This window comes from Rana temporaria, chromosome 3, assembly GCF_905171775.1.
Source record: "Rana temporaria chromosome 3, aRanTem1.1, whole genome shotgun sequence".
Classification (NCBI taxonomy): domain Eukaryota; kingdom Metazoa; phylum Chordata; class Amphibia; order Anura; family Ranidae; genus Rana; species Rana temporaria.
Window position 1 is genome coordinate 492,498,546 of NC_053491.1, and position 25,934 is coordinate 492,524,479.

Below are 25,934 nucleotides of genomic sequence, written 5' to 3' on the forward strand. Positions count from 1 at the left end.
GGAAAGACATTTTACCACTACATCCTCTCCAGGCAAAGACTCAAATGGAAGAACTTTCCACCACCACATACTCTCCAAACAAAGAATTGGGTAAAAGGACCTTCTACCACTACACCCTCTCCAGGTAAAGACTCGGAGGGATGGAACTTTCCACCACTACATTCTCTCCAGGCAAAGACTTGGAAGGAAGAACTTCCCACCACTACATCCATTCCAGGCAAAGACTTGGATGGAAGGACCTTCTACCACTACACCCTCTCCAGGTAAAGACTCGGAGGGAAGGAACCTTCCGCCAATACATCATTTTCAGGCGAAGACTCAAAAGGGAAAGAACTTTCCACCACTACATCCATTCCAGGCAAAGACTTGGATGGAAGGACCTTCTACCACTACACCCTCTCCAGGTAAAGACTCGGAGGGAAGGAACCTTTTGCCAATACATCATTTTCAGGCGAAGACTCAAAAGGGAAAGAACTTTCCACCACTACATCCTCTCCAGGCATAGCCTAGGAGGGAAGGACCTTCCACCACTACATCTTTTTCAGGCAAAGACTCCAAAGGAAGGAACCTTCCACCACTATGTCCTCTTCAGGCAAAGACTTGTATGGAAGTACCTTCCACCACTACATCCTCTCCAGGCAAAGTCTAGGAGGGAAGGACCTTTCCATCACTACATCTTTTTCAGGCAAAGACTTGGAGGGAGAGAACCTTCTACCACTACACTCTCTCCAAGGAAAAAACCTGGGAGGGCGCCTTCTTCCACCACCACACCCTCCCCAGGCAAAGACTTGGAGGAAAGGACCTTTCACCACTATATCCTCTCCAGGCAAACTTGGAGGGAAGAATCCTTCCACTGCTACACCCTCCCCAGGCAAAGACTTAGATGGAAGGACCTTTCACCACTACATCCTATCTAGACAAAGATTAAGATGGAAGGACCTTCCACCACTGTCTCAAAATATTTGCTTCCTTCACAAGGCCCACATCTCTGGCATTAACATGTCAGTGATTGGCTGGGGCAGAGTGAATATTCATAGCCCCATAGATTTTATCTTCTCTCTCTATCTATCGGAGAGCAGTGAACAGAAATAAGCACAAGCAATGTCCTTGGACTTGGGCAGTGGTGTCGGGAGGGGAGGGCTGACCCAGACTATAGCCTGGAGTGGGCCTCCAAAAAGCCCTGGCTCTCATATTCAGTGACGGCCCATCCATTAGGGGCCCACGGTTTCCTGATTGGCCGAAAGGAGAAGAGTTTCAATTGGCTGCCAAGGAGGGCGGAGGAGACGGAAGCCACTGTGATGTGAGTAGAGCAGGGGAAGGAGAAGCCGCCGCGATGCCGCCACCATAGATTAGGTAAGTGCTCCAGATGACCCAACTGGCCGACTGACCAATGAGGGGAGGGGTGGGAATTGGGCGATCCTCCCAGGGGTGCTACACATAGGGGGGTGTTAGGCCAGCCGCCCCTCCTCTCCTGGCCCTGGGACAGCCCTGCCAGTATACTCTAAAGTTGAGAAAAAATCACTCTCTGCCACTTCACATAGATTCTTTCTACATTGTGTCAGTGTCATAGAAAAACGGTGCCGGTCAATACCTAATTAGCTTCGCTCTTTCCGACCGCTCGCCTTCTCCTCTAAGTGTAGCTTTGGATTGTAGGAGTTGAGTGGTCACGTGATCGGCCATGAAAACATCAGAGGGGGGCATTCACGTGAACGGCCATGAAACACCAGAGAAGATCGTCACATGACCGGCCATGAAACATCAGAGGAGAGCGTCACATGACCGGCCATGAAACATCAGAGGAGAGCGTCACATGACCGGCCATGAAACATCAGAGGAGGGCAGTCACATGACCAGCCATGAAACATCAGAGGAGAGCATCACATGACCGGCCATGAAACATCAGAGGAGATCGTCACATGACCGGCCATGAAACATCAGAGGAGATCGGTCACATGACCGGCCATTAAAGAAGGAGCTAATAAGGTATTTAGAGGCATAGGTTTACAATGACACTGACAGGAAAGATCTAGGAAAAGGGGTTGGCAGTGATTTTTTGGGGGGTGTGGTTACACCGGCTTTAGCACGGCCTCCATCCAGTTCCTGTTCTGGTTTCCAGGTCTGTTTTTAAAGCCCTCCCCCCTCTGCATTGGCTATACTGTGATCCGCCGCCCACCGGAGCAGCACAAACTCCACAGCCAGCTCAAGTGAGCCATCAGCCCAGACTCAGACTCAACGTTTTATGCGGTGGGGGGGGGGGGGGGCATTGGGTGGAGCTTGGGCTGGACTTACTTTAAAATGTGGGAGGGGTTATCAAATTTACCTTCGGTTCTTTTTCCCACCTAGCAACACCAAAGTTGCCAACTGTCAGTAAATTTACAAACAGTTTGTAAAATCTGTAATTTTTGCATCTGTCCATGAATGTCCATTACGGATATGCAGTCTGGGGCCCAGATTCACAGAGAGCACGGCGCCCATTACGCCGCCATAGAGTAACCCATATACGCTACACCGACGCAGCGCAGAGAGGCAAGCATGGAATTCAGAAAGCCAGTGCTCCCAATGCTGCGCCAGCGTGGCGTGGGTATCAAAGGCGCAGGCCGGCGTAGGTGGAAGTGGGCGTGACCCATGCAAATGAGGCGTGACCCCATGTAAATGATGGGCCGAGCGTCAGACAAGTACTTAAAACGAACTGCGCATATGCCGTAACGTGGACGCATCCCAATGCGCCTGCTCACAACCACGTCGGAACAACTGCCTAAGCTACGCCGGATCACTGCGTACGCCGTGAACGTAACCTACGCCCAGCCAGACACACGTCCAACGTAAAATGCACCGGGTTGTGTTCCCTGGTGCAGACCTTTGCATGTCTGCTGCTGGGTTACACCTCCTTTATGGGGCTTAACTTTACTCCGGACGTACAACTTACGCGCACCTCTCGTAGCCTGCGTCAGGCGCACGCAGGTTCGTGAATCGCCGTATTTCCCTCATTTGCATGTTTGAATGGCTAATCAATGGGAGCGGCACCATGCGCCCAGCCTAAATGTGCGCCCACTCTACGTCGGCAGGGTGAAGCCTATTTTTAGGCGCATCTCTGTTTGTGGGTCTTGCGCACAGATACGATGGCGCACATTTGCACTTACGTCGGCGTAACTTGATATACGTCGGCGTAAGTGCTTTGTGAATCTGGGCCTAAATGTCCATTACGGATATGGAGTCTGGATGTCCATAACGGACTTTCACGGATAGGTGCCAAAATTACGGATTTTACAAACTGTTTGTAAATTCATTGGGGTAGATTCAGGTACCTGTTACGGCGGCGTATCTCCAGATACGCCGCCGTAATTTCAAATCTTACGCCGATTCACATAGGCAGTTACGCTGAAAAAAATAGGCTTCCTCCACCGACGTAACTTGATTGCGGCGGCGTAGAATTGTGTGCAATATCACTTTGGCCGCTAGGGGGCGCTTCCGTTGTTGTCGGCGTAGAATATGCTAATTTCCTAGATACGCCGATTCACAAACGTACGTACGCCCGTCGCAATGTATTTATGTCGTTTACGTTAGGCTTTTTCGGCGTAAGGTTGTTCCTGCTATTAGGAGGCGCAGCCAATGTTAAGTATGGACGTCGTTCCCGTGTCGCAATTTGATAATTTGACGTTGTTTGCGTAAGTCGTCCGTGAATGGGGCTGGACGCCATTTACGTTAACGTCGAAACCAATGACGTCCTTGTGACGTCATTTAGCGCAATGCACGTCGGGAAATTTTAGGGACGGCGCATGCGCAGTACGTTCGGCGCGGGAACGCGCCTAATTTAAATGATCCACGCCCCCTACCCGGATCATTTGAATTAGGCGGGCTTGCGCCGGGGGATTTACGCTACACCGCCGCAACTTTACAGGCAAGTGCTTTGTGAATCAAGCACTTGCCCGTAAAACTTGCGGCGGCGTAACGTAAATGTCATACGTTACGCCGCCGCTACGTTACGCGATTCTTCCTGAATCTACCCCATTGACAGTTGGCAACTCTGAGCAAGACCCCTGGACTTAGGAGAAACCAGGGGCGGACTGACAACTCATGGGGCCCCCGGGCAATAGAAGAGTATGGGGCCCCTCTGGCTTACAGATGGCCACCACGCCAGGAGGTAGTGCAGAGGCGGGCAGCTAAAATCTTGGGATATTCACATTAAAAGCATGTCATTTACGGACATATCAGGGACAGATCTAAAAAAAAACACAGATTTTTACATACTGTCCCTGGTTTTACTGAGCCTGGCAACCCGGATGGGGCCCCCTAGTGGCATGGGGCCCTCGGGCAGTGCCCGAGTGACTCAATGGTCAGTACGCCCCTGGGAGAAACCTAACAATTGCAGATAGCACAAACAAAGCCACCGGATCTAAATTTATACTAGAGATACTCCAGTTGTAGGTCAGGTCCCTACTACACTCATAACGTTCCGGAGAGTCACCAGATCCTCCTAATCCTCCAGAATGTACAGTAACAGTTGAGTGGGAATGACATAATACTACAGAATGTACAATGAAGAGTTCAGACTCCAATTATTAGAACAAAAGTTCTTTTGGAATTCCTGAGCTCTGCCTCACGTGTGAGGAGGAACACGATTGTGCAATGTCTGGTGGTGAAGGGTGAGCTCCGCCGAGTCGAGAGACGATTCCGGAACACACGGAAACTGTGTAAACTTTCTTTCAATAGAAGATCTTTCCACATCGTATTGCACAAGCCAGAATTATTTCTACACTAATTAATTAGAAGATCAGAATGTCTTTATACATGGAAAACAATGATCACACATCATGAAATCATTGAGAACACCAACATGGTGGTGAAGTCTAATGTATAGACATGGCCGCCATACCCCTATAGAGTGTGATCTCTCAGGAGGATCCTTCCACTCATAACACCTTCATTATTATATCCTCATTGATAGTAGAAGATAGATCCGCATATCGTAAATCGATTTTATCTGTGACACACATTGTGGGACTCTGCGGACATCGGGGACACCGAGGTTCATTACTGAGTATCGTGGTTCAGAATCTGCCTTGGTTGGTTGGAAGCATTTATTACTCTATAGCAGAGATTTATAGAATGTCTGACGTGATTTCATGGGGAGTTTATGGCCAGATGATGGAATGTCAACTTCGTTATTCAGCACTAATTAGCCGCCATCCAGATAGATTCCGATTCAATCAGCAGTGCAGACCTGGCGAGGTTCAGTGGACCTTTGTCATACCTGATGGGGTTCAGTTGACCTTTGTCATACCTGATGGGGTTCAGTGGACCTTTGTCATACCTGATGGGGTACATTGGACCTTTGTCATACCTGATGGGGTACATTGGACCTTTGTCATACCTGAGGTCATTCAGTTGACCTTTGTCAAACCTGATGGGGTACATTGGACCTTTGTCATACCTGAGGTCATTCAGTTGACCTTTGTCATACCTGATGGGGTACATTGGACCTTTGTCATACCTGAGGTCATTCAGTTGACCTTTGTCATACCTGATGGGGCTCAGTGGACCTTTATCATACCTGATGGGGTACATTGGATCTTTGTCATACCTGATGGAGTTCAGTGGACCTCTGTTATACAGAGGATCTGTCATACCTGATGGGGTTTAAGTGCACTTTAGTTATACCTGATGTGATTCAGTTGACCTTTGTTATACCTCAAGGGGTTCAGTGAACCTTTATCATACCTGATGGGGTACATTGGATCTGTATCATACCTAATGGGGTTCAGTGGACCTTTGTCATACCTGATGGGGTTCAGTGGACCCTTTGTCATAGCTGACAGGGTTCAGTTGACCTTTGTTATTCCTGATGGGGCTCAGTGGACCTTTGTTATTCCTGATGGGGTTCAGTGGACCTTTGTTATACCTGATGGGGTTCAGTTGGCCTTTGTCGTACCTGATGGGGTTCAGTGGACCTTTGTTATACCTGATGAGGTTCAGTGCACTTTAGTCATACTTGATGGGGTTCAGTTGGTCTTTGTCGTACCTGATGGTGTTTAATGGACCTTTGTCTCACCCAGTGGACCTTTGTTATAGCTGATGGGGTTCAGTGGACTTTGGTCGAACCCGTTGGAGGTCAGTAGACCTTTGTCATACTTGATGGAGGTCAGTGGACCTTTGTCATACCTGATGGAGGTCAGTGGACCTTTGTCTTACCTGATGGGGTTCAGTGGAAGTTGGTCATACCTGATGGAGGTCAGCAAGACCTTTGTCATACCTGATGGAGGTCAGTGGACCTTTGTCTTACCTGATGGGGTTCAGTGGACTTTGGTCATACCTGATGTAGGTCAGTAGACCTTTGTCATACCTGATGGAGGTCAGTGGACCTTTGTCATACCTGATTGGGTTCAGTGGACCTGTGTTACACTTGATGGGGTTCAGTGGACCTTTGTTACAACTGATTGGGTTCAGTGGACCTTTGTTACAACTGATTGGGTTCAGTGGACCTTTGTTACAACTGATTGGGTTCAGTGGACCTTTGTTACAACTGATGGGGTTCAGTGGACCTTTGTTACAACTGATGGGGTTCAGTGGACCTTTGTTACAACTGATGGAGGTCAGTGGACCTTTGTCATACCTGATGGAGGTCAGTGGACCTTTGTCATACCTGATTGGGTTCAGTGGACCTTTGTTACAACTGATTGGGTTCAGTGGACCTTTGTTACAACTGATGGGGTTCAGTGGACCTTTGTTACAACTGATGGGGTTCAGTAGACCTTTGTCATACCTGATGGAGGTCAGTGGACCTTTGTCATACCTGATGGAGGTCAGTAGACCCTTGTCATACCGTTCAGTGGACCTTTGTCATACCTGATTGGGTTCACTGGACCTTTGTTACAACTGATGGGGTTCAGTGGACCTTTGCCATACCTGATTGGGTTCAGTGGACCTTTGTTACAACTGATGGGGTTCAGTGGACCTTTGTCATACCTGATGGAGGTCAGTGGACCTTTGTCATACCTGATGGAGGTCAGTAGACCCTTGTCATACCGTTCAGTGGACCTTTGTCATACCCAATGGGGTTCAGTGGACCTTTGTCATATCTGATGGGGTTCAGTGGACCTCTGTCAGGTATGGCAGTCTGATTACTCTAATGCCGCGTACACACGATCGGTCAAACCGATGAGAACGGTCTGATGGACCCTTTTCATCGGACCAAACCGATCGTGTGTGGGCACCATCAGTTTTTTATTGATAGGTAAAAAAAAAAAAGCAATCTTGTTTTAAATTTAACCAATAGAAAAAAAACGATCGTTAGTAGGCACGTCCATCGGTTAAAAATCCACGCATGCTCAGAATCAAGTCGACGCATGTTTGGAAGCATTTTCCAGCACGTTGTTGTGTTTTACGTCACCGCGTTCTGACACGATCGGATTTTTAACCGATGGTGCGTAGGCACGACTGACCATCAGTCCGCTTCATCGGTTAACCGATGAAAACGGTCCATCAGACCGTTTTCATCGGATGGACTGATCGTGTGTACAATGGTTAAGCTTTATATTTATATAGGCAGATTCAGAAAGATTTAGGCCGGCGTATCAGTAGATACGCCGGCCTAAGTCAGAATCTGCGTCGACGCAAATGTAAGCGTATTCTGGAAACCAGATACGCTTAAATTAGGCTAAGATACGAGCGGCGTAAGTGTCGTATCCTAAAGTGTCATTTTTAGGCTGACCGCTAAGGATGAGCTCCGGCGTGTTCGCATAGAACACGTGCAGAGCCCGCCAGGAAGTCGGCACCCGCGCTGCGCTAATCACAGCCAGGCAGACATTTCCAGATCTCTGCAGCCGAGCATTGGACAATGTCTGCCTGGCTGTGATTAGCGCAGCGCGGGTGCCGATTTCCTGGCGGGCTCTGCACGTGTTCTATGCGAACACGCCGAAGCTCATCCTTACTGACCGCTAGGTGGCGCTTCCATTGCGGTCGGCCTAGAATATGTAAATGAGTAGTTACGCCAATTCACGTACGTACGCTTGCCCGACGCAAATAAAGATACGCCGTTTACGTAACGCATTTTCAGGCCTAAAGTTATTCCATCAAATAGCTGGAATAGTGATGTTAAGTATGGCCGTCGTTCCCGCGTCGAAATTTGAAAATTTTACGTCGTTTGCGTAAGTCGTCCGTGAATAGGGCTTTACGTAATTTACGTCAACGTCGAAACCAAAAGGACCGCGCGGCGTACTTTGCCGCAATGCACACTGGGATATGTACACGGACGGCGCATGCGCCGTTCGTAAAATACATCAAGTCACCCCCCATTAACATAAAACACGCCCCCTCAGCCGAATTTGAATTAGGCGCGCTTACGCCGGCCCGATTTACGCTACGCCGCCGTAACTTAGCAGGCAAGTACTTTGTGAATCATGTACTTGCCTCGCTAACTTACGGCGGCGTAGCGTAAACACGATACACTGCGCCGCCGCAAAGTTAAAGCGGTCTTTCTGAATCCTTGCTATGGTTGTGGGGTGGGGGTTTTGGTGGGATTATTGATACGGTGAAGTTCTATGTATGAGAGAAGAAAGATCTGCCCAGGGGCACGGCTCAGTTTCTGGACATTTTTAAAACGTTGAACATTTCAGTATTTTGCTGTGCCGAGTCGGCGCTGGCGTTCCATACACGGGGCGTTCTCGTAGATACTTTCCGTCACCCGGTTGTACGTTCCTCCATAAATCCGATGTCGGGTAACCTGTTTTCTAAGTTCCTTCACTTGAAATCACAAAGTACAGAAAGCTCCTCCTCCTCCTCCGGTGAGTCAACTTTTCACAGCAGATCCCTTTGATCCGTCTCGGAGAAGTCACCTGACCGCGCTCACCTTTCCTGAGATCGGTGATAACGATGGGGAGGGGGTGACTGGTGAGGGTATTGATCACCAGGAAGTGTCGGCCCGGCGTGTGGTCCTCAGGGAACCTGTCCGTCCGGTTGGACTTCCCTGTCTGTACTGTACATCCTCAGGGCTCACCGTGTCCCCTGGAAGTGTCAGGAGGAAGTACAGTATTAGTGCCACACCCGGAGACACCGCGTTCTGCCAACTCGTGTCTCGTGCGCCCAGAAACGTGCCGACCCTCGCCCGCCTACTGTACTATTATCTCACCCTGCACATGACGGGTGTTTTCAGTTGGCAGAGAGGACACCCCGACGTCCCAAGATCGCAATGTTCCCCCTTCGCCCGGTCACATGACTGCCAGGAAAAACAACAACGTAACAACCGTGGTGACCGAGAATAATGTAATACCAACCGCCAGGAAAGGAATAACCCCCACCCTACGCCCACCCTACCCCCACCCTATGCCCACCCTACCTCCACCCTACCCCCACCCTATGCCCACCCTACCTCCACCCTACCCCCACCCTACGCTCACTCTACCCCCACCCTACCCTCACCCTACCTCCACCGTACGCCCACCCTAACCTCCACCCTACCCCCACCCTACGCCTACCCTACCTCCACCTTATGCCCACCCTAAATCCACCCTATGCCCACCCTACCCCCACCCTACCTCCACCCTACCCTCACCCTACGCCTACCCTACCTCCACCCTACGCCCACCCTACCTCCACCCTACGCCCACCCTAACCTCCACCCTATGCCCACCCTAACCTCCACCCTACCCCCACCCTACCCTTACCCTACCCCCATCCTACGCCTACCCTATCTCCACCCTACCCCCACCCTACCTCCACCCTACCTTCACCCTACCTCCACCATACGCCCACCCTACCCCCACCCTATCTCCACCCTACACCCACCCTACGCCCACCCTACCTCCACCCTACCCTCACCCTACCTACACCCACCCTACGCCCACCATACCTCCACCCTACCCTCATCCTACCTCCACCCTAACCTCCACCCTACCTACACCCTATGCCCACCCTACGCCCACCCTACCTCCACCCTACACCCACCATACCTCCACCCTATGCCCACCCTAACCTCCACCCTACCTTCACCCTACCTCCACCCTACCCCCACCCTACCTCCACCCTACACCCACCATACCTCCACCGTATGCCCACCCTAACCTCCACCCTACCCTCATCCTACCTCCACCCTACCTCCACCATACGCCCACCCTACCGCCACCCTACCCCCACCCTAGCCTTACCCTACCCCCATCCTATGCCTACCCTACCTCCACCCTACCCCCACTCTACCCTCACCCTACCTCCACACTACCTCCACCCTACACCCACCCTACCCCCAGTCGATTATATATACAGATTGTACAGTCAGGTGTATAACTACCTATGTATAGATTGTATAGCGATTGTACAATCAGATTGGCGGGTGTATGGACCTATGAAAAACAGTTGTATAGAGATTGTACAATCAGATTGCTAGGCGTAGGACCAAAATTAAACAAATTGTATAGAGATTGTACAATTAAAAGGAGTGAATTAAAATTCTGCAATCAGATTGTCAGGTGTATGGCTGTCAAAAAAGATTGCATATGAGACAATCAGATTATCACGTGTGTGACCCCCCCCCCCCTTTCAAAGAGATTGTATCAAGATTGCATAATCAGATTGTAAGGTGTATGTACAATCTCTATACAATCTATACTTAGATAGTCAATCAGATTGTCAGGTGTATGGGGGTATGAAAAGAGATTGTACAATCACATTCTCAGGCATATTCAACGATTTTATCGAAAATTTAAAGAGCAGAACAAAAGAAAGGGGGCGGAGCTGTACCAGGGGAACGGGAAAAAACTAGAAATTCAGGAATCTGGCCAATCAGGACTCGTGATTTGTACGATTCTCCGCAGGTCAGACAGATCTTTAGGAGAATCCAAAAGATCCCGATCCCGTAATTATGGAATGTCCAATTATTATTATTTTTTTTACTCTTTATTTTGTCACAAACGTTCCCATTGGGAGGGGGAGGGGAAATGTCGCGGTGATATGAAAAGTGATCGCCGACTACAACCTCTGATCCCATGAGGGGCCATCAGAGAACGGAGGGGATGAAGTTGTGGTCCTGAGGGGAAGATATTTCTTTGCGCACACCTCACTTCCTGTCTATAGGAATCTCTGCACTGAGATCAGGGAACAGCGGGGGGGGGGGGGGGGGCGCTTGTGAGGACCTGTCATTGGACAGTGTGGGGGGAACTGCCTGAGCCAAGGATCAGATGACACGGCGAGATCAGATTGTACTGACAATGTAACCACGATTGTTTCCTCTACTCATACTGACAATGTAACATTTATTATTATATGGATATCATTGGGTGATACATTGTTATCATATAGACTGCACAGGGCTATCTCTATTATTATTATATCATAGAAGGATACATTGTAATATAGAATGTACAGGACTATCTATATCAAAGTTATTACCATCATCATCATTATCATGGAAGGATATATATATATATAGAATGTATGGGACTATCTATATTATAGTTATTATTATCAATATTATTATTATTATTATCATAGAAGGATACATTTTTTATATAGACTGTACAGGGATATCTCTATTAATAATAATAATAATAATAATAATGATGACGATGAAAATAATAATAATATCATACAAGGATACATTTTCTTTATAGAATGTATAGAACTATCTATATTATAGTAGTTGTTGTTATTATTATTATTATTATTATTATTATTATTATAATAGAAGGATACATTGTTATGTAAACAACTTAGAATGATATATTGTTTTCACATAGACAGTACAGGGCTATCTATATCATTATTATTATTATCATTAAAGGATATATTTTTTTTATAGAATGTATAGGACTATCTATATTATAGTTTATTATTATTATTATTATTATAATAGAAGATACATTTTTTTTCTAAAGAATGTATAGGATTAATCTATATTATAGTTGTTATTATTATTATTATTATTATAGAAGGGTACATTGTTTTTATATAGACTGTACTGGGCTATTTCTATTAATAATAATAATAATAATAATAATAATAATAATAATAATAATAGACATACCCCAGTACAGTCTATATAAAAACAATGTACCCTGCAATAATAATAATAATAATAATAATAATAATAATAATAATAATAATATCATGGAAGGATATTTTTTTTATAGAATGTATATGACTATCTATATTATAGTTATTATTATCAATATCAATATTATTATAGAAGGATACATTATTTATATAGACTGCACATGGCTATCTCTAATAATAATAATAATAATAATAATAATGATGATGATGATGATGATGATGATGATGATGATGATGATAATACTATCATAGAAGGATACATTTTTTTATAAACTGTATAGAACTATCTATATTATAGATTATTATTATTATTATTATTATTATTATTATTATTATTATAGAAGGATACATTTCTATGTAAACATCTTAGAAGGATACTTTGGGGCAGATTCACGTAGATCTGCGGCGGCGTAACACATCGCATTTACGTTACACCCTTGCAAGTTTTACGGGCAAGTGCCTGATTCACAAAGCACTTGCTTGTAAACTTGCGGCGGCGTAGTGTAAATCCGTCCGGCGCAAGCCCGCCTAATTCAAATGGGGCGTGTATCATTTAAATTAGGTGCGTTCCCGAACATACTGCGCATGCTCTGTTTTGCGCAAAATGACGTCGCACCAACGTAATTTTTTGAACGGTGACGTGCGTTACGTCCTTTCCTATTCCCGGACGACTTACGCAAAAAAAAAAAAATAATTTAAAATTTGACGCGGGAACGACGGCCATACTTTAACATGGGACGTCTAAAGATAGGCCAACAAATAGCAGCTGTAACTTTACGCCGGGAAAAGCCGACTAGCGACGACGTAAGAGAATGCGACGGCCGCGCGTACCTTCGTGAATCGCCGTAAAAAGCTAATTAGCATACCGGACGAGGAAAACGACGCGAACTCCACCCAGCGGGCGCCCAAGTATTACACCTAAGATCCGAAGGCGTACGAAGCCGTCGTATCTTGGTTTGAGGATTCAAACTAAAGATACGACGCGGCAAATTTGAAAGTACGCCGGCGTATCAGTAGATACGCCGGTGTACTTCTTCTGTGAATCTGGCGCATTGTTTTCAAATAAATTGTGCAGGGCCATCTATATTATTATTATTATTATTATTATTATTATCATAGAAGGATACATTTTTTTTATAAACTGTATAGAACTATCTAAATTATATATTATTATTATTATAGAAGGATACATTTCTATGTAAACATCTTAGGAGGATACATTGGCCCAGATTCAATTAGATTTGCGCTTTATTTGCGCAGGCACAGGGCAACGATTTTGCCCTGCGCCCACGCAAATATTTTGCGCTGCCCTCGATTCACGGAGCAGTAGCTCTGTAAATTGCGAGGGCGCGCCGGCAAAATTGCCCGGCGTAAGCGCGCGCAATGTAAATGATCCCGCCGAGCGTACAGCGCATGCTCCGTCGGGAAACTTTCCCGACGTGCATTGCGGCAAATGACGTCGCAAGGACGTCATTTGCTCCAAAGTGAACGTGAATGGCGTCCAGCGCAATTCACGATTCACTTACGCAAACGACGTAAAATTCGAACGTCGCAACGCGGGAACGTGGGTATCCTACAGCATTGGCTGCGCCTGCTATTAGGATGTGTAACGTTACGCGAAACCCGACGTACGCAAACTACGTAATTTGCGTACGCAGGGCTCGCGTAACGTTGTGAATCGGTGTTAGTATGCAATTTGCATACTATACGCTGAGCACAATGGGAGCGCCCCCTAGCGGCCAACGTAAGAATGCAGCCTAAAATCTGCGGGTATAAGAGCCTTATGCCGCGCAGATCTTAGGCTGCAGTCGGCGTAACGAGGTTCCTGAATCAGGAGCATTCGCTACGCCGGAGCAAGTAAGCAATTGCGCCGTGTAACCTATGGTTACACAGGCGCAATTGCTTCTTGAATCCGGGCCATTGTTTTCATATAAATTGTGCAGGGCCATCTATATTACTATTATTATTATTATAGATTGCTATGTGAACATTGTAGAAGGGTAGATTGTAGAGTGCGGAGTGTACAGAACAATCTGATATATTCTATTCTTCTTCTTCTTCTCAGGTATTGGAGGAATGTGATGAGATTGGAGGGAGAAGCCGGGAATAAGAAGACAAAATAAAGTTGCCCTCTGGGGGGGTAATCTCGTCCCTCTGATTGCCCTCTGGGGGGGTAATCTCGCCCCCCGGATTGGGGGGGTCAGTCGGAGTCTCCCTTGTGAATAAAGTGATTATCCATGTAGAGGAGATATTTCTTGTATTGGGGGGTCTCATGGGGGGACTGGCAGCAGAGGGGTCACCAGGAGGGGCGGAGCATTGCAGTAACTCATAGCAACCATCCAGGTGTCGGTGAAATTGGAGTTCCTGCACTGGGAGTCTAATGAGATGATAAGAGAGGTGGGGGAGGGGGTCTCTGCGGTGTCACATTTGTGGGAGGGGCAGCCAGGTACACTCAGGTGACCCAACTGGACAAACAGAGAGAGAGGAGATTACAGAGAGAGGAGCCTGGGGGGAGGGGAGAGTCTGAAAGGACAAGAGACTGAAAGTCCAGCATTACAGGAGATTTCAAGGACAGGATCACAAGAGACTGCACACAGCTCCAGAGACTGCAGGGAGAAAATCACAAGAGACTGCACACAGCTCCAGAGACTGCAGGGAGAAAATCACAAGAGACTGCACACAGCTCCAGAGACTGCAGGGAGAAAATCACAAGAGACTGCAGGGAGAAAATCACAAGAGACTGCACACAGCTCCAGAGACTGCAGGGAAAAAATCACAAGAGACTGCACACAGCTCCAGAGACTGCAGGGATAAATTCACAAGAGACTGCACACAGCTCCAGAGACTGCAGGGATAAATTCACAAGAGACTGCACACAGCTCCAGAGACTGCAGGGAGAAATTCACAAGAGACTGCAGGGAGAAAATCACAAGAGACTGCACACAGCTCCAGAGACTGCAGGGAAAAAATCACAAGAGACTGCACACAGCTCCAGAGACTGCAGGGAGAAAATCACAAGAGACTGCACACAGCTCCAGAGACTACAGGGATAAATTCACAAGAGACTGCACACAGCTCCAGAGACTGCAGGGATAAATTCACAAGAGACTGCACACAGCTCCAGAGACTGCAGGGAGAAAATCACAAGAGACTGCACACAGCTCCAGAGACTACAGGGATAAATTCACAAGAGACTGCACACAGCTCCAGAGACTGCAGGGAAAAAATCACAAGAGACTGCACACAGCTCCAGAGACTGCAGGGAGAAAATCACAAGAGACTGCACACAGCTCCAGAGACTACAGGGATAAATTCACAAGAGACTGCACACAGCTCCAGAGACTGCAGGGATAAATTCACAAGAGACTGCACACAGCTCCAGAGACTGCAGGGATAAATTCACAAGAGACTGCACACAGCTCCAGAGACTACAGGGATAAATTCACAAGAGACAGCACACAGCTCCAGAGACTGCAGGGAGAAAATCACAAGAGACTGCACACAGCTCCAGAGACTGCAGGGAGAAAATCACAAGAGACTGCACACAGCTCCAGAGACTGCAGGGAGAAAATCACAAGAGACTGCACACAGCTCCAGAGACTACAGGGATAAATTCACAAGAGACTGCACACAGCTCCAGAGACTGCAGGGAGAAAATCACAAGAGACTGCACACAGCTCCAGAGACTGCAGGGATAAATTCACAAGAGACTGCACACAGCTCCAGAGACTGCAGGGAGAAATTCACAAGAGACTGCAGGGAGAAAATCACAAGAGACTGCACACAGCTCCAGAGACTGCAGGGAAAAAATCACAAGAGACTGCACACAGCTCCAGAGACTGCAGGGAGAAAATCACAAGAGACTGCACACAGCTCCAGAGACTACAGGGATAAATTCACAAGAGACTGCACACAGCTCCAGAGACTGCAGGGATAAATTCACAAGAGACTGCACACAGCTCCAGAGACTGCAGGGATAAATTCACAAGAGACAGCACACAGCTCCAGAGACTGCAGGGAGAAAATCACAAGAGACTGCACACAGCTCCAGAGACTGCAGGGAGAAAATCACAAGAGACTGCACACAACTCCTGAGACTGCAGGGAGAAAATCACAAGAGACTGCACACAACTCCTGAGACTGCAGGGAGAAAATCACAAGAGACTGCACATAGCTCCAGAGACTGCAGAGAGAAAATCACAAGAGACTGCACACAGCTCCAGAGACTGCAGGGAGAAAATCCACAAGAGACTGCACACAGCTCCAGAGACTGCAGGGAGAAAATCCACAAGAGACTGCACACAGCTCCAGAGACTGCAGGGAGAAAATCCACAAGAGACTGCACACAGCTCCAGAGACTGCAGGGAGAAAATCACAAGAGACTGCAAGGACAGGGTCACAAGAGACTGCACGTGGCACTAGAGACCTCGGGGACGGTATCGGAGAGACGGTTGAGAAATTGAAGCAGAGACATCCCCGCCCCATAGAGCGATCATTCCACCCATCTACGGAGAGACCGCATGGAGAAAGTGGGGGGAGGAGAGAGCGCGTCATCACAATAACAGCTGGAGACATCCCAGTATAAATCAGGTGAGTCAGTTGACTGGCACACATTAATACGAGAGGTGCCAACATTGTATCTACAATCCGAGAGAGAGAGAGAGCGCTGGGCACCGCCAGACCCACATTGTACCCACATCCAGAGAGAGTGTGGAGGTCTCCTGAGGGGATCTCGCCATGGTTTGGATTAAGAGCGCCGCTGTCCTCCTCCTCTCAGGCCGTCTCTCAGGTGAGTGTCTGACATAATGACCCCCCAATGTCCCCCCTAACCTTCCAATGTGCCCACCTTCCACTGTCACCACCTGTGCCCGGTCTGCATGTGCCCACCTTCCACTGTCACCACCTGTGCCCGGTCTGCATGTGCCCACCTTCCACTGCCACCACCTGTGCCCGGTCTGCATGTGCCCACCTTCCACTGTCACCACCTGTGCCCGGTCTGCATGTGCCCACCTTCCACTGCCACCACCTGTGCCCGGTCTGCATGTGCCCACCTTCCACTGTCACCACCTGAGCCCGGTCTGCATGTGCCCACCTTCCACTGTCACCACCTGAGCCCGGTCTGCATGTGCCCACCTTCCACTGCCACCACCTGTGCCCGGTCTGCATGTGCCCACCTTCCACTGTCACCACCTGTGCCCGGTCTGCATGTGCCCACCTTCCACTGTCACCACCTGAGCCCAGTCTGCATGTGCCCACCTTCCATTGTCACCACCTGTGTCCGGTCTGCATGTGCCCACCTTCCACTGTCACCAACTGTGCCCGGTCTGCATGTTCCCACCTTCCACTGTCACCACCTGAGCCCGGTCTGCATGTGCCCACCTTCCACTATCACCACCTGAGCCCGGTCTGCATGTGCCCACCTTCCACTGTCACCGCCTGTGTCCAGTCTGCATGTGCCCACCTTCCACTGTCACCACCTGTGTCCGGTCTGCATGTGCCCACCTTCCACTGTCACCACCTGTGCCTGGTCTGCATGTGCCCACCTTCCACTGTCACCACCTGTGTCCGGTCTGCATGTGCCCACCTTCCACTGTCACCACCTGTGTCCGGTCTGCATGTGCCCACCTTCCACTGTCACCACCTGTGTCCGGTCTGCATGTGCCCACCTTCCACTGTCACCACCTGTGCCTGGTCTGCATGTGCCCACCTTCCACTGTCACCACCTGTGTCTGGTCTGCATGTGCCCACCTTCCACTGTCACCACCTGTGCCCGGTCTGCATGTGCCCACCTTCCACTATCACCACCTGTGTCTGGTCTGCATGTGCCCACCTTCCACTGTCACCACCTGTGTCCGGTCTGCATGTGCCCACCTTTCACTATCACCACTTGTGTCCGGTCTGCATGTGCCCACCTTCCAGTGTCACCACCTGTGCCCGGTCTGCATGTGCCCACCTTCCACTGTCACCACCTGTGTCCGGTCTGCATGTGCCCACCTTCCACTGTCACCACCTGTGTCCGGTCTGCATGTGCCCACCTTTCACTATCACCACTTGTGTCCGGTCTGCATGTGCCCACCTTCCAGTGTCACCACCTGTGCCCGGTCTGCATGTGCCCACCTTCCACTGTCACCACCTGTGCCCGGTCTGCATGTGCCCACCTTCCACTGTCACCACCTGTGCCCGGTCTGCATGTGCCCACCTTCCACTGTCACCACCTGAGCCCGGTCTGCATGTGCCCACCTTCCACTGTCACCACCTGTGCCTGGTCTGCATGTGCCCACCTTCCACTGTCACCACCTGTTCTCTAACAAACCTCTGAGGGCTTCACAGAACAGCTGTATTTATACTGAGATTACATGACACACAGATGGGCTCTACTTACTAATTAGGTGACTTCTGAAGGTGATTGGTTCCTCTAGATTTTAGTTATCAGATTAAAGGGGGCGCCATACAAATACCCCCCCCCCTCCCCCGACCCCCACACTTTTCACAGATTTGTATCATTTTCCTTCCACTTCACAATTATGTGACACAGTGTGAGTGTCAGTATGCAGTATTATCAGTGAGTGTCAGTATGTAGTATTATCAGTGAGTGTCAGTATGTAGTATTATCAGTGAGTGTCAGTATGTAGTATTATTATACAGTGTGTCAGTATGCAGTATTATCAGTGTCAGTATGTAGTATTATCAGTGTGAGTGTCAGTATGCAGTATTATCAGTGAGTGTCAGTATGCAGTATTATTATACAGTGTGTCAGTATGCAGTATTATCAGTGTCAGTATGTAGTATTATCAGTGTGAGTGTCAGTATGCAGTATTATCAGTGTGAGTGTCAGTATGCAGTATTATTATACATTGTGTCAGTATGTAGTATTATCAGTGTGTCAGTATGTAGTATTATCAGTGTGTCAGTATGTAGTATTATCAGTGTGTGTGTCAGTATGTAGTATTATCAGTGTGTCAGTATGCAGTATTATCAGTGTGTCAGTATGTAGTATTATCAGTGTGTGTGTCAGTATGTAGTATTATCAGTGTGTCAGTATGCAGTATTATCAGTGTGTCAGTATGTAGTATTATCAGTGTGTGTGTCAGTATGTAGTATTATCAGTGTGTCAGTATGCAGTATTATCAGTGTGTCAGTATGTAGTATTATCAGTGTGTCAGTATGCAGTATTATCAGTGTGTCAGTATGTAGTATTATCAGTGTGTCAGTATGCAGTATTATCAGTGTGTCAGTATGTAGTATTATCAGTGTGAGTGTCAGTATGCAGTATTATTATACAATGTATCAGTGTGAAAGTCTGAGGAATGTGTCAGGGTGTCAGTCTGCGGTGTGATTGGGGAGGGGGCGGGGTCACATGACGGGGAGGCGGGGAATCAGGGTGTTCCCGGGGAGAGGTGACAGTCAGAGAACCGTCGAGTCTCTTCAGGTACAACCATGAGATCCGCCGCTGCCGCCGAGAGGGGGGCCGAGGAGGAGAGCGGACGGACAGGTAGGAAAGGTGGAGGAGGGGTGGGGTGGTGGGTTTACTGGAGGGAAATTTTCAGCACATTCCCCACTATCCTTCCTCTGGTTAGGGAAGGTGAAGTTCTGATTGGACATTCCTGGGAGGTTCTATAAATGTCGATCACATCGGTCGATCGGGTGTCTGATGGAGTCTTGGGAGGCCGTGAAATGTCATTTAGTCTCAGGAACTGGGGAGGGATTTTACCCCCCCCCCGGTGATTGTGTGGGGGGGAGGGGTCGGTTGTCGGTGGAGTACAATGATAATTGTATGGTGACGAGGAATGTTTGTAGTGATTGGATTATTCCCCCCTCCCCCCTGCAGGGGGCGGCCTCACCTCACTATGAATATAATGTTATCGGAGTCTCACTCCTCCGCCTGCATTGTGTGGGGGAGGGGCGTCTTTGTATCACTTCCTATTTACACACTGCGGGGCCCCTTCACAGGTATCTGCGGGCGGTGCGACCGACTGAGAGGGGGGGAGGGGATCAATATCAGATTTATTGATCACTCCAATAAATCAGTGGGGCGCCATAGACATCAGATCACTATTGCCTGTTCGGCGAACAATTTGAGGTGTTCGCGGCAAATTCGAAAAGCCGCCAAACTCCCTGTTAAAGTCTATGGGAGAAATCTAAAGTGTTAATTTTAAAGGCTAATATGGAAGTTATTGTCCTAAAAAGTGTTTGGGGACCCGGGTCCTGTCCCAGGGGACATGTATCAATGCAAAAAAAAGTTTTAAAAATTACCGTTTTTTCAGGAGCAGTGAATTTAATAATGCTAAAAGTGAAACAATAAAAGTGTAATATTACTTTAAATTTCGTACCTAGGGGGGGTGTAAAGTCAGCATGTGAAAAAGCGCATGTTTCCCGTACATAGAACTGTCCCTGCACAAAGTGTCATTTCTGAAAGGAAAAAATACATTTAAAACCGGACTCGCGGCTCTAATGAATTGTCGGCTCCCGATAATTCAGAGAGAATTCATTCATAAAAAAAATAGCATGGGGGTCCCCCCAAATTCAATTACCAGGCCCTTCAGGTCTGGTATGGATATTAAGGGGAACCCCGCCGACAATTTAAAAAAAAATGGCGTGGAGTTCCCCCAAAAATCCATACAAGACCCTTATCCGAGCACGTTAACCTGGCCGGCCGCAGAAAAGTGGGGGGACAGAGTGCGGCCCCCTCCCTCTCCTGAACTGTACCAGGCCACATGCCCTCAACATGGGGACAAGGGCCTCATCCCCACAACCCTTGCCCGGTGGTTGTGGGGGTCTGCGGGCGGGGGGCTTATCAGAATCTGGAAGACCCCTTTAACAAAGGGGACCCCCAGATCCTGCCCCCCCCCCTATGTGAATTGGTAATGGGGTACATTGTACCTCTACCATTTTACAAAGGAAGTGTAAATAGTTGTAAAAAACACACAGACACCGTAGAAAAAAGTCCTTTATTAATAAAAATAAAATAAAAAAAATCCAGAGGAGAGGGGGGAGGCCGCACTCTGTCCCCCCCCCTCTTTTCTGCGGCCGGCCAGGTTAACGTGCTCGGATAAGGGTCTGGTGTGGATTTTTGGGAGAACTCCACGCCATTTAAAAAAAAAAAAATTGGGGTGGAGTTCCCCTTAAAATCCACACCAGACCTGAAGGGTCTGGAATGGATATTTGGGGGGAACCCCACGCCATTTTTTTTTTAAATTGACGGCGGGGTTCCCCTTAATATCCATTTTAAACCTGAAGGGCCTGGTAATGGAATTTGGGGGGACCCCCACACTATTTTTCATTTATTTTTTAATGAATGAATTCGCTCAATTGCCAGAGCCGACAATTCATTAGAGCCGCAAAGTTTTAAATGTTTTTTTTTTCTTTCAGAAATGACACTTTGTGCAGGGACAGTTCTATGTGCGGGAAACATGCGCTTTTTCACATGCTAACTTTACGCCCCCCCCCCTAGGTACGAAATTTAAAGTAATATTACACTTTTATTGTTTCACTTTTAGCATTTCACCCCACCAATCCACCATCCTCCCAGTCACTCCGTCCCTCCGGACCCCCCCCCCCCCCCCCCCGTGGTCCATGCCGGGTGTCAGTACACACGTGTGCAGCCACTCGCAGGACACAAAACACGGAGATCCCACGGCAGCACAGAACACACGTGTGGCCCATCTGGGCGCAGCTCCAATCGCACCCTCCACACGTGAAGACATGCGAGGGGTGCGGCCGCGGTAATCGAGGGCTGCGCCGATCTCACCGCGTATTTATACTCTTCCTGCCACAGGGGAATCTTGCATAACTCTCCCTCTAATTATTGTTATTATCATGTCTGAGCTCTACACCTCGGGAATGTCCCACACCGGCCCCCGCTTTCTACATGTGGCCCTTTCCGTGATCCCGCATTATACATATAATATATCACAACACCGGCCCCCGCATTCTACATGTGGCCCTTTCCGTGATCCCGCATTCTACATGTGGCCCTACCGGCCCCCGCTTTCTACATGTGGCCCTATGAGGGGTTCATACATATAATATATCAACACCGGCCCCCGCATTCTACATGTGGCCCTACCCGTGACCCCGCATTCTACATGTGACCCCAAATTCTACATGTGGCCCTACCCGTGACCCCAAATTCTACATGTGGCCCTACCGGCCCCCGCATTCTACATGTGGCCCTTTCCATGACCCCACATTCTACATGTGGCCCTACCCGTGACCCCAAATTCTACATGTGGCCCTACCGGCCCCCGCTTTCTACATGTGACCCCGCATTCTACATGTGGCCCTATGAGGGGTTCATACATATAATATATCACAACACCAGCCCTCGCATTCTACATGTGGCCCTACCCGTGACCCCACATTCTACATGTGGCCCTACCCGTGACCCCAAATTCTAGATGTGGCTCTATCAGGGGTTCATACATATAATATATCACAACACCGGCCCCCGCATTCTACATGTGGCCCTTTCCGTGATCCCGCATTATACATATAATATATCACAACACCGGCCCCCGCATTCTACATGTGGCCCTTTCCGTGATCCCGCATTCTACATGTGGCCCTACCGGCCCCCGCATTCTACATGTGGCCCTTTCCATGACCCCGGATTCTACATGTTGCCCTACCCGTGACCCCAAATTCTAGATGTGGCCCTATCAGGGGTTCATACATATAATATATCACAACACCGGCCCCCGCATTCTACATGTGGCCCTTTACATGACCCCACATTCTACATGTGGCCCTACCTGTGACCCCAAATTCTAGATGTGGCTCTATCAGGGGTTCATACATATAATATATCACAACACCGGCCCCCCGCATTCTAGATGTGGCCCTCCCCGTGACCCCAAATTCTAGATGTGGCCCCATTAAGGGTGCATATATATAATATATCAGAACACTGGACCCCAAATTCTAGATGTGGCCCTACTTGTGACCCCGCATTCTATATGTGGCCCTATCAGGGGTTCATACATAATATATATCGCAACACCGGCCTCCGTGTTCTATATGTGGCCCCATTAGGGGTTCATATATACAGGGCCGTCTTTACCATAGGACAAACAGGGGCAGCTGCCCAGGGCCCTGTCACTGTTGGGGGCCCAAAGCAACCCCCTTTGAAAAAAATAAAATGGCAACCCCGCTTTTTTTTATTTATTTTTAAATAAAAAAAAATAATATATTTTTTAATATATTTGTATTTTTTATTAAAGGGACAATTTTTTTTTAGGGGTCCCCAGGGGCCGGAGGCCCCCAGGGCCCCAGATGGCAACCCCCCCCTTTTTTTTATTTATTTTTAAATAAAAAAAATATATATTTTTTTAATATATTTTTATTTTTTATTAAAGGGCCAATTTTGTTTTTTAAGGGCCTGGAGGGCCCCAGATGGCAACCCCCATTTTTATATTTATTTTTAAATAAAAAAAATATATTTTTTTAATATATTTTTATTTTATTTTTTATTAAAGGGCCAAGTTTTTTTTTAAAGGTCTGGAGGTCCCCAGGGCCCCGGATGACATCCCCCCTTTTTTTATATAAAAAAAATACTTTTTTTTTTATATATTTCTTTATTTCTTTTATTTTGTATATATACGAAGGCATGGCAGCCCATTCAAATCAATGGGCTGCTGTACCTGCACAAATGAGGACCACCAAAACATACATGTGAACCAGCCAGGCCCAAAATAAGCTGGAGGGGGGCCCAACATTTTTTTTTGCCCAGGGCCCAAACCATATTAAAGACGGCCCTGCATATATATAATATATCACAACATCGGCCCCCCGTATTCTAGATGTGGCCCAACTTGTGCCCCCGCATTCTAGATGTGGCCCTATCAGGGGTTCATACATATAATATATCACAACATCGGCCCCCCCGTATTCTAGATGTGGCCCTATCAGGGGTTCATACATATAATATATCACAACATCGGCCCCCCCGTATTCTAGATGTGGCCCTATCAGGGGTTCATACATATAATATATCACAACATCGGCCCCCCCGTATTCTAGATGTGGCCCTATCAGGGGTTCATACATATAATATATCACAACATCGGCCCCCCCCGTATTCTAGATGTGGCCCTATCAGGGGTTCATACATATAATATATCACAACATCGGCTCCCCGTATTCTAGATGTGGCCCTATCAGGGGTTCATACATATAATATATCACAACATCGGCCCCCCGTATTCTAGATGTGGCCCTATCAGGGGTTCATACATATAATATATCACAACATCGGCTCCCCGTATTCTAGATGTGGCCCTATCAGGGGTTCATACATATAATATATCACAACATCGGCCCCCCGTATTCTAGATGTGGCCCTATCAGGGGTTCATACATATAATATATCACAACACCGGCCCCCGTATTCTAGATGTGGCCCTATCAGGGGTTCATACATATAATATATCACAACATCGGCCCCCCGTATTCTAGATGTGGCCCTATCAGGGGTTCATACATATAATATATCACAACATCGGCCCCCCCGTATTCTAGATGTGGCCCTATCAGGGGTTCATACATATAATATATCACAACACCGGCCCCCGTATTCTAGATGTGGCCCTATCAGGGGTTCATACATATAATATATCACAACATCGGCCCCCCGTATTCTAGATGTGGCCCTATCAGGGGTTCATACATATAATATATCACAACATCGGCCCCCCGTATTCTAGATGTGGCCCTATCAGGGGTTCATACATATAATATATCACAACATCGGCCCCCGTATTCTAGATGTGGCCCTATCAGGGGTTCATACATATAATATATCACAACATCGGCCCCCCGTATTCTAGATGTGGCCCTATCAGGGGTTCATACATATAATATATCACAACATCGGCTCCCCGTATTCTAGATGTGGCCCTATCAGGGGTTCATACATATAATATATCACAACACCGGCCCCCCGTATTCTAGATGTGGCCCTATCAGGGGTTCATACATATAATATATCACAACACCGGCCCCCCGTATTCTAGATGTGGCCCTATCAGGGGTTCATACATATAATATATCACAACATCGGCCCCCCGTATTCTAGATGTGGCCCTATCAGGGGTTCATACATATAATATATCACAACATCGGCCCCCGTATTCTAGATGTGGCCCTATCAGGGGTTCATACATGCAATATATCACAACATCGGCCCCCGTATTCTAGATGTGGCCCTATCAGGGGTTCATACATATAATATATCACAACATCGGCCCCCCGTATTCTAGATGTGGCCCTATCATGGGTTCATACATATAATATATCACAACATCGGCCCCCCGTATTCTAGATGTGGCCCTATCAGGGGTTCATACATATAATATATCACAACACCGGCCCTACAATTCCCATCATGCTTAGTTGTGTCTGTGAAAGTCAGAGTATTACAATGCCTCATGGGATGTGTAGTTCCCCAACAGCTGGAGGGCCGTCATTTTGAAGATCCCTGGATTAGGATGACGCACATACAACTGATCCCCTTTGATATTCCAACCGGACCCCTATCCAGTATTTGAGGCCACCTTCTCCCTTCTAATGCCCCGTACACATGATCGGAATTTCCGATGGAAAAAGTCCGAAATTCCGTTGAGTTTTTCCATCGGATATTCTGAGGAATTCCATCGGAGTTTAGATAGAGAACATGTTCTCTTTTACTCCCGATGTGAGTGTGGCCGGGCAGAAGCCTGATAGTGTGTACAAGGCTTCATGCCAGCCAACATGCCCTCACCATTGCGAGGGTTTCTTCCAGGAGGATGGCAAAGTCCCAAAAAAAAAGTCATTGGCCCAGATTCAAAGAGATCTGCGCTCTATTTGCGACGATTTTGCCCTGCGCCCCCGCAAATATTTTGCGCTGCCCTCGATTCAAG

General features: G+C 47.9%; 2 protein-coding genes across 4 annotated transcripts in view; both read left to right on the forward strand.

Annotated features, from left to right (window-relative positions):
- TMEM95 (transmembrane protein 95) overlaps positions 1 to 14,279 on the forward strand; it is a 32,802-nt gene extending 18,523 nt beyond the window's left edge. Inside the window, exon 6 of the mRNA XM_040342001.1 lies at positions 14,105 to 14,279. Coding sequence (XP_040197935.1) covers positions 14,105 to 14,162 — 58 coding nt within the window. The 3' untranslated portion in view covers positions 14,163 to 14,279. The remainder of the gene's footprint in view (positions 1 to 14,104) is intronic.
- A 276-nt stretch (positions 14,280 to 14,555) lies between these two features.
- The window catches only part of LOC120933808 (non-receptor tyrosine-protein kinase TNK1-like), a 35,485-nt gene continuing 24,106 nt past the window's right edge, over positions 14,556 to 25,934 (forward strand). Inside the window, exon 1 of one of the 3 annotated variants that reach the window (XM_040347207.1) lies at positions 14,556 to 16,629. Coding sequence is in view for 2 of the 3 variants with exons in the window: in XM_040347203.1 (XP_040203137.1) it covers positions 19,477 to 19,531 (55 nt within the window). In the remaining variant the exon portion in view is untranslated. The other 2 variants (XM_040347204.1, XM_040347203.1) reach the window with 2 other exon arrangements.